General features: G+C 42.8%; 1 protein-coding gene across 1 annotated transcript in view; it reads left to right on the top strand.

The window, feature by feature from the left end:
- The first annotated feature begins 489 nt into the window (after positions 1-489).
- sap130b (Sin3A-associated protein b) overlaps positions 490-9,811 on the top strand; it is a 30,072-nt gene continuing 20,750 nt past the window's right edge. The window contains exons 1-6 of the mRNA XM_017706365.1: positions 490-568; positions 4,258-4,385; positions 4,957-5,222; positions 7,006-7,173; positions 8,715-8,841; positions 9,259-9,380. Of these exons, the coding sequence (XP_017561854.1) occupies positions 4,277-4,385; positions 4,957-5,222; positions 7,006-7,173; positions 8,715-8,841; positions 9,259-9,380 (792 nt within the window). The 5' untranslated portion in view covers positions 490-568; positions 4,258-4,276. The remainder of the gene's footprint in view (positions 569-4,257; positions 4,386-4,956; positions 5,223-7,005; positions 7,174-8,714; positions 8,842-9,258; positions 9,381-9,811) is intronic.

Below are 9,811 nucleotides of genomic sequence, written 5' to 3'. Positions count from 1 at the left end.
ACAAAATTATATTATATTTGGGGCAGTCGTGGGCTGGAGGTTAGGGATCTGGCCCTGTGACCGGATGGTTGCCGGTTCGATCCCCAGGGCCGACAGGGCCGACAGGGCTGCCCACCGCTCTGGGCAAGTGTGCTCACTGCCCCTAGTGTGTGTGTGCTCACTAGTGTGTATGTGGTGTTTCACTGCACGGATGGGTTAAACGCGGAGGTGGAATTTCCCCGTTTGTGGGATTAAAAAAGTATCACTTATATACCGTATATTACATACACTATACCAATGAGTCCTTGGGCTAACTCCTAGCAGTACCTTGGCCTACCAGTGTAAAATGATCAAACTGTAAGTCGCTCTAGATAAGAGCGTCGGCCAAATGCCGTAAAAATTATGAGGAACTTTTGAAAAATTTCAGATTTCGATGGACTTCCCCTTTACGTCTTTAGCAAACTCCGATACTTTTATTTTGAACTGTGAAGCTGCTGACTGACGCCTTCACATCGCCCCTCCCCCCAACTGGAGTTGGTCACTTTGCCGGGACACAAAACGGATGGAGAGTCCGGGCGGCGCGTTCGAGGTGGGTTTTATCGGCACTTCACGGTTTAATAACCCGACTAAACCCTCCTGTACGGGTCAGCGGGCTGTTAACTACACCCCGCTACGGAATGCCTTCACATTCGCGAGGACAGTTTTCCGTTAACCGCAGGCGAGGCTGAAGTCGGCGTCCAGTTTTCCAGCGTCTCGTTCCAATCGTCCCGGTCCACCTTAAATATCGCAGAAGTTATGTTCTGGAGCTTGAGGCGTTATACTCTAACTGCTGCACTATTTAAGGTGGAACGGAAAAATTCTTTACATGCAGCTGAATTGCACCGACTGCGGGTTTAGCTGGGCTGAGTTGTTAGCTGTTAGCTCACAGGTTATTCCTGATTTGTGAAAACCGAGTTTATTTGCTTTTACATGTAAGATCACCGAGTCAAAGCGGTGCTTTTGTGTTGTGTAGCTAGATGAGCAGAGCGAGTTTGTGTTGGACGAGAAACAGAATAGCCCCTTTTGGTTTGGCGTAACGAGCAAACTTGGCTAGCTAACCTAGCGCTGGGTGACGGATGACCGCTTTGGTTTTTCTCACTAAGGCAGAAACACACTTGGGTTTAACTATTAACAGTTTATAACTGTATATAAACAGTCGGGCATTTATTTATATGATATTTTGTCCTTACTAATTTTGCTGCTTTGTTGCTAGCTAACCTAGCTAACGCTTCTAGCTACGGTTGCTACAGAAGACGCTGCAGTCTTAAAGGGGAGCCCCGTCGAGTTTTCGAAATTTCTATTTAATTAACAGGTTTAGATGTAAACGGAGGCGTTCAGAGCGGTTTGGTGTGAAATTCTCTGTTCTAGAGAAAGTCAGAGTCAGAACTGTTCACAGTGGTGGTGATAGGAACCAGACGCCCCCCTCTAAAAGCTCCTCACAGAGAGTTCCTACATGAAATGGTTATGAATTCACTGCCTGAGGACTGAGACGCTGTTTTATGGGCTGAAAATGTTTTTTTAGTCCCTGCAAAGCGGCGGGGTACAAGCATGGTCACGTCAACATGCCATATAAACTCAGAAGACTCGTGTGGGTTCTCTGGTGGTTCTGGATGGTAAATAAAATGTCTGTATCTGTGTTGTAGTCATGGCGACCCCTGGTTCCTATCACCACCACTGTAAAGGAATCTGAGTCTCTGCAATCAAACATTTCACACCAAACCGCTCTGACTGCCTCTGTTTGTGTCTCAAGGACTGACTCATTCAGAAATTTTGAAGCATTGGTGGAGTTTCCCTGTATAAATTCTCTCCTGGCCTTGATTTATTTTTTTTTTTCCCTCATGTATTCTTTTGGCAGAATGCTTTTTTTCCTTCCTGTTTTCGTCTTTAAATAGCTTCGTACTTGACTTTTCAGGTCCACCTTAAATGGTGCAACAGTTAAATTGCTGCTTAACTGATATATTATATAGTAACTACTGCACCATTTAAGGTGGGGCATAAGTTTGAATAGGAAGCCAACTTCAGCCTCATTTAACTAGTGGTGTTGTGGTTTGAACGGCCATGTAGTTCGTGAAAACACTTCTTATTTTTAAGCTGTAGTGAATATCCAGTTGTGCATGACCGTGATGGAGACTAAGCAGCAGCAGGCTGATTTCTGAGTTGCTTGTAATCAGTTCTGACTGTGTCTGGTGGCTCTGCTGCCCAGATCCCTGAGTCATGAGTCATATTCTCATGGTTACTTTGTAAGAGGTGCTGCCGGTTAGGGAACCAGCCTTGTGACCGGGAAGTCGTCAGTTCGATCCCCAGAGCCGGCAATGCGAGACTGAGGTGCCCTTGAGCAAGACGCCTAATCCCCAACTGCTCCCCGGGCGCTGCGGCTAGGGCTGCCCACCGCTCTGGGCAAGTGTGCTCACTGCCCCTTTGTGTGTGTGTGTGTGTGTGTGTGTGTTCACTATTGTGTATGTGGTGTTTCACTGCACGGATGGATTAAATGCGAAGGTGAAATTTCCCCGTTGTGGGACTAATAAGGGTCTCTTAATCTTAAAGACATCAGTGTTGTTCAGATACATGCTAATGCTGGTTTTTATTCTCTCTAAGAGCAAATATATTCAGACCCTTGTATAATTAGTAAGTTGAAATACTTTAAAGTGCACCTTTTGCTGACACTGGAGTTCAGTTGCACACACACAACTTGTGTAATCTGAATGCAGTCAGATTCTCACAGCAATGTTCCAACATATAGCCTAAAGCGTTCCCAGAAGAGTAGAGGCTGTTACTGCAGCAAAGGAGGATAAAGGAGTCAAGCCTGTAAACTGAAATTTGCAGTTATGATTGAGCAGCTACATACAAACCAATCAAATTCACACATGTGTAAAATGAAAAAGTGAAATGTGGAAATATTGTGAATGTGTGAATCAGTACAACTCAAATGAAGCTTTTTATTTCACAGCTACAGATTTTTGACAGCAAATTGGTGGACCAATAGGAAAGCTTGAACTGTTCCAATCAAAAAGTGGCTGTCTTATCCAGTCCAACCCTGACTGGTTGCTGTCAGTCAAAGCTTTGGCGAGTTGATGGTACTCGTCTCTAATGGCGCGTTGAGGGCATTTGTGGACATATTGGTATCCGATTCTATTGGTATGTAAACATGTTGGGTAATAGAACAAAGAACGATGGGCATTTGACTTTGCAGTCCAGTCCCACAGCGAGGCCACTTTATTTTGCCTCTCCTGGCGGCAGAGTTTGGCAGTCGCTTCCCATCTTCGTGCCTCTCGTTGCCGTCCTCGTCTCTCTGATGGCTAACATCCTCCTCCTGCCGTGACTCATGTCCCTCGGCGGTGTTCAGGACTCGTGCGCCGTCCCCTACTTACTCTCAGGGCTTTGTCCTCGCTCAGAGTGCAGGCCCCGCCTTCCTATTGGCTCTCGCGGCTGTCACCAGGGCCCGGGGGGACGGGCGCACGACCGTATTATATTAACATAACTGACTGCAAAGTCAAATGTCTATAGTTCTTTGTTCTGTTACCTAACATGTACACATACTGCTAGAGACAGATACTGTCCACAGACACATTCGGTCGAAGGACCATTAGAGGCGAAGTACCAACAGCTCACCAAAGCTTGACTGACGGCGACCAGGCAGGGTTGGATTTAATAAGACAAACTTGCTTTCTGATCGGACCAGTTCAAGCTTTCCTACTGGTCCGTCAGTGTGCCGACAAAAATCCATAGTTGTAAAAAGAGTTTCACGCAAACAGAAGCGGAGACGTGTTCGCGGATTTGTACCGTCACACTTGGAACTTCAAACTTTTCATGTGATTTTATGGTCGGGCACAGTGTAAATCGTTCGAGTCGTACTGATTCACACATTCAGCGTTTCATTTTAAAATGCCAGTCTTTTTTGCACATTCAGAAATCCGTTTCATATATTCAAATATTTTTGCGCATTTGCGAACGTGATTTATGTGTATGTAGCTGCTGAGTCACAACTGGAAATTTCAGTATATTTGTGAATATCTAATATTTACAAGCTCAAAAATCTTTTTGACCCTTTTTGACTCCTTAGAAAAACGCCCTATAAATGCCCTTCGTTTCAGAAGGCACCCTGGAGGAGCAGGAGGATTTATTGACTTGCAGCTCTTGCTTTTGTTTGTCATGTTGCTTTGTTTGCCGACTTTGTTAAGTGAGCTTTTATTAATTGAATTAATTAGCATGTATCTGATGTTACTGATGTTGTGTGTTCAGGACCTGATAGTGGTAGAAGATGAGTTCTCAGCAGCAGTATCCTCGAGCAGGACTGCCCGCTGGACTGGCCCAAGCACAGACGCCCAGCGGAAACACTACAGCGGTCCAAGGAAAGCAGACTAATACAGGTGAGTGGCACTTGTCAGATGCCAAATCACTTGATTGGCCAAGCATGCATGGAATACCAATAAGTAGAAAAGGTCAAAATGTTAGCCACGGGGGTGGCTTATCATGCAATATCGATATTGTTAATATCGATATGAATGAACCAGTGGTTGTCCTCATTGGTGGAGTTTGGGGTGGAGCACTGTATCAATATTATAAACCAGTTTAAATGGAACGTATAACAAAGTACATCTACTTTACTACAAGGAGTACAACTTTGTCCAGTCATTATTGACATTATTCACATAAGTTTGCTTATTTAACAGCAAGTCAGGCCTTTTTTTAATTCAAATACTTTGAATGAATTTACACACACTTTTTCAAGACCTCATTCAGTAGTTTCAAGAGTTCATTCAGTGAAGGCAGTGATGAAAGTGAAATTTGCTCGTCTGTGTGGTCAGATTTTACCAACTTTAATGAATAAGGGAAATTGTGTCTAATAAGACTTCTCAGAATCCTAATCTTGGGTATTTTTTTATTCATATGAGCATAAATTGTTGATACAGTCACTGAGTAAGTGCTGCTTTTCCACAGGAGGCCACGATGAAAGCAGCCGCGATGTTGACCACGCTCCGAGCTCCAGTGCAGCAGCCGCCCTCAGAGATGATAAGCAAGAGACGGTGGTGGTCCGGCCGTACCCTCAGCCCCAGATTCACGGCTCAGCGTCTACCGCGCCGCCCCCGCTGGCCCAGCACCTTGCTTTGCAGCCTGGAGCTACTGTCTCTGCTCCAGCCACCTCCAACACCTCCGCCCACCTGCCCCAGGGTGTTCCACTCACCTTCCCTGAGGGGCCAGGAAAGGTACAGCCATCAGTGTATCTACCTGTTCTGCCGTTTGAGGTGCAAAGAGTATGATTTTTGTGTTTGTAGAGTTTTTGCTGGGGAATCGGACTGACGTATGCTGTCAAATGTAGTCGATCAACAGACATGTTTGGTGCCTGAAGTTCTTTTTTAGGCATTTGAACTACAACAGTAACTCAGCTCACATGATGTGATGGAAGTTTTTGTAAAAATGGGCAGAATTATGTTGAAATACTATAACAGCTGTCGGTAGCCTGGATTTTGTCTGCTTAGTCTTAAATTGGCAGTTGATGATTTGGGCCCAATCCTATTTCTTATTTCTACCCCTACCCCTTGTTTTCGAGTGCCACATTGCGCTCTGGGACTGAGTTACTAGGGTTAGTGTTTGAAATCAAATAAAAAAGCATTACTTCATTAACAGGCTTGCTGCAACCTTCCTGCTGGTCTTCAGTTATATTTAGGGAATCATATGCCTTTAAAGAGGGGGGACACAACAGTTATTAATTATCGCCCACCCCTAATTCTTCAGTGATATACGCTGGAGTCAGTTATTCACCAGCTTCTTGTTTGAATTTTCCTGTTCCACCTTAAATGAGGCAGCCGTTACATTCTGACGGCTTGAGCATCAGAACTGCTGCACCATTTAAGGTGGAACAGGAAAATTAGTTAGCCAGCTAACGAGACGTCAACATACTACTTAAAAAAAAAAAAGTAATTTTTAAAATTTATGCTTATTATGAAGAAAACTTATTATGCATTGCTATGAAATTATTGGTAACTTCTGTGAAATTTTCTAGTGTGTGTGAAAGTGTCTGTCTGTCTGCCTGCCCTGCGATGGACTGGCGACCTGTCCAGGGTGCATCCTGCCTTCCGCCCAATGCCAGCTGGGATAGGCTCCAGCAACCACCTGGAGGGAGGAATGGCTTAGAAAGTGTGTGTGTGTGTGTGTGTGAGTGTGAGTGTGACATTTTCTGTATTTGATATGAATTATTTGGTACTTACTATGATTTTTCCTCCTGCACTACCAGTCAAACCAGTTAGAACAACACAATTTACTTTGTCCATGTCACCAACTCTGGGTCCAGCAAAAGACTGTTTGACAGTTGTTAAGGAACCATCCTTTTGTCCATTCATCACCAAACAAAACACCTTCTATAATGAATCAAAATTTCAAAATTGGGCCCGAGCACATGTTTGTTTTGTAATTGGCTGTATAGCCTAATGGTTAGATTACTTGTTGCCCACTTGAGAGAGCAGCATTCAGTTCCAGCGTAGAGAAGCACACATTAGGCTTCCCAGGACAGCTTCTTTCTGGTGTTATATTCTATACACACACAGAGGATCAATTAACAAAAGTTGGGACTCCTGTGGGAATTGGGTGCATCAGTTTTCAATGCTTAATTTACTTCATTGCTGCAGAACAGCTGTAAGCTCTTAACCAATTACTTGTTTTTTGAAAGACTTTTTTTTATGACTGAAATTTACAATATTTTTTCTCATTATTGTTCAGTTTTTTTTTTGTTTGTTTATTTTTTTCTCTTTTTTGCCGCTTATGTTTTTCATCATTTATTCACCAGAAGATGGGGCTGTTCTAAGTCTTTTTACCAGTAGTGTAGGTCATGAATTATTCAGTAATTAAGTGCATGTTTCAGAAAGTGAGTGATGGAAGTCTTGACCGGTCAATGAAACGTTAAGTTGCCTCACTGTATCCCCCTCCTTTGTATTAAAAAATGTATTAAATCAGTGTAAACACTAGGCATAAATATCTTTCTCTGTTTTGCAGTCTACCCTCAAGACTCCTATGCCCAGCCGTGTAATTGCCCCCGCCCCAGTTTCGGCTCAGGGGCACCTCGCTGTGCCACACAAAGTGCCCAGCCACATCACGGTTACCATGGAGAGTGCTATGCCACAGGCGTCTGGGATACCCGTGGCAACCATCAGTGGCCAGCAGGTGGGGAAAGCTGCATCTTGTTTGTTTTATTTATTTATCTTTTTATTTATTTTATCAAGCTTTACCACTCTACAATCTGTCAATCAGACTGGGTTTGGTGTGTTGTTGAAGGTTCTGTAGTAGGGCTGTATGATATTGATATAAAACATGATGTTCAATGATGACTATATGAATAGTGACAAATCAAAATAGTGTGCCAATGTCTGGACGTAATGCAGGTTTTCTTCTTCTCCTTTACGCAAAAAGCAAAATCCAAAATTAGAAAAAAATTTATATATTTATTTTTTTCCCCTAACCTCCAGTCGTGGGCTGGAGGTTTGGGAACCGCCCTGTGACCGGAAGTTTGCCGGTTCAATCCCCTTGGCTGACAGTCTGACATGACTGAAGGGCCCTTGAGCAAGACACAACCCCCAATTGCTTCCCGGGCGCCCTGGATAGGGCTGCCCACTGCTCCGGGCAAGTGTGCTCACTGCCCCCTAGTGTGTGTGCTCATTAGCGTGCATGTATGTGGGTGTTTCACTGCACGTATGGGTTAAACACAGAGGTCTAATTTCACAGTGTACAAACACAGTGACAAATGGTTGTATATTCTATTCTACTATTGTGCAAAATAAATAGAAATGAAATACTAACAACTGCTTACATCAGAACAGCAAGCACATTTTTTGGGCACTGAAAGGAAGCTTTTTCTATAAAGACCCAAAAACAGGCCCACAGGCGAGTCAATGTTTTTGTTTATTTATTTATTTGTTTAATTATTAAATGTGTTTGTTTTGACGGCCGCCTTCACTGCCTCGTGCACTTATCACAGTCCTGGATGTGAGAACAATCCTTTGATCTGTTTTAACAGGCGTGTAGTTCAGGATGGAGGAGTGTTTGAGCTGTGCGCATGTACATAGTTTTATGTAAAAGTGTGGGTGCCTTTGGGTCAAATGACGTTTTATTATTTATTATGAAAGTAAGTTACACTTCCTCTGCAGAGAACACACTTCTGTACATTTTAATACACAATTACTGTTTATTTATTAAATTTCATATGGGGGGGGGGGGGGTTGGGGTGAAACACAAAATGTAGGTTATGATATATTTATTTTTTCCCCCTACATATTAAACATATTAATTTTGTTTAATTATTAAATATGTTTGTTTTCACAGTAGCCTTCACTGCCTTGCACACTTAAGACAGTCCTGCATGTGAGAACAATCCTAATTTTGTGTTTTGTAATGGGCTCTATAGCCTAATGGTTAAGTTACTTGTTGCTGACTTGAGAGAGCAGCATTCTGTTCCAGCATAGAGAAGCACTCATTAGGCTTCTAACAGTTTGTGCTGGTGTCTCTCTGGTGCTCTGTGTGGTAATTTGATCTGTTCTGTCTTTGCAACGGTTATTAATGCGTTTGTTGCGGAATTTCATGTTGCATTATCAATAAAAATGCGATTCATCATGCAGCCTTACTGTCTAGAATGGTTTCCGTGCATTTTGCAAGCTGTTGTAGCCCATTAGAATTGTAAGTCTTTGTAATTTGGTTTGTTTCGCTACAAGGGTCATGGTGGAAACCTGCACCGCATCATGGCCACCAACGTTCAGATCATCCGCAGTGGAACTCCTGCCTTGCAGATCGGATCCTCTGCGGCCCCTCAGCACCAGTTTCCCTCTCATTTACCGAGAGGTCAGTCTGCTGCTCATGGTGACGTACCTCAGAATTAAATCTAGGGTGGTCATGACTCACTGGCCACAATATATCGCTGTTTGGGTTGGATTCTGCTTTGCCCTTGAGCATTTAATCTAAAGCTACTCCAGAAAGACAATCCCTGTATTTGGCATGAAGCTGATAACTTAAAAATTACTATAATAAATAATTGCAATGGATTTAATGACCTTTTATTATTCCCAAACACCTCTTATTGAGTAATGACAATTATGATGACACCTTTAAACAGTAGCGTAAAAGTAAATATTCAGTAGTAGATGATACAACCAGTTGCTCATAATGTGACAAACTATTAATAGCAAAGTAGTGCAGTGGAAGTGTTTGTGTTAGTTCTTATGGAATTGCTGAACTGCTGTATGGTCCTTTTACGTCTAGGAGCTGCAGCTGCTGCTGTAATGTCCAGTACCAAAGGAGCAACTGTGCTGAGACCAGCGTCCAGCCCAAACAACCCCGCAGGACAGCCCACGGTCCAGCACATCATCCACCAGCCCATTCAGGTTCCTGCCTTTCTGCTTTATTCATGCTAATAACTATTAAAAACATAATCGCAAATGCTGAAACAGTGTCATAGCTGTTACAGACACAGCTGAACTGATTTTAGTTTATTATTATGCTTTTAAAATCCAAGCTGAATTTAAAGCTGTTGTCTTCAGTATATGTGGTTGTATGCAAAAGTTTGGGTGCCTTTGGGTCAAATTACGTTTTATTATTATGAAAATATGTTGGCACATCCTCTACAGAGACACACTTCTGAACTTTTTAATACACATTGCTGTTTATTTGCTGAATTTAATATATTGGTGGAAAAGTAAAACAAAATGTGTCTTATGACACTTTGTTTTATGTTCTTTTTTCTACATATTAAACTCAGCAAAAAAAGTTTAAATTGTGCGCTAAAGTTTTCAGAAAAATAAGTGTGTTCCCTGTG

The sequence above is a fragment of the Pygocentrus nattereri genome, chromosome 17, assembly GCF_015220715.1.
Source record: "Pygocentrus nattereri isolate fPygNat1 chromosome 17, fPygNat1.pri, whole genome shotgun sequence".
Classification (NCBI taxonomy): Eukaryota; Metazoa; Chordata; class Actinopteri; order Characiformes; family Serrasalmidae; genus Pygocentrus; species Pygocentrus nattereri.
The sequence above is the reverse complement of the archived record's forward strand: the minus strand, read 5'-3'. Positions and strand labels throughout refer to the sequence as shown.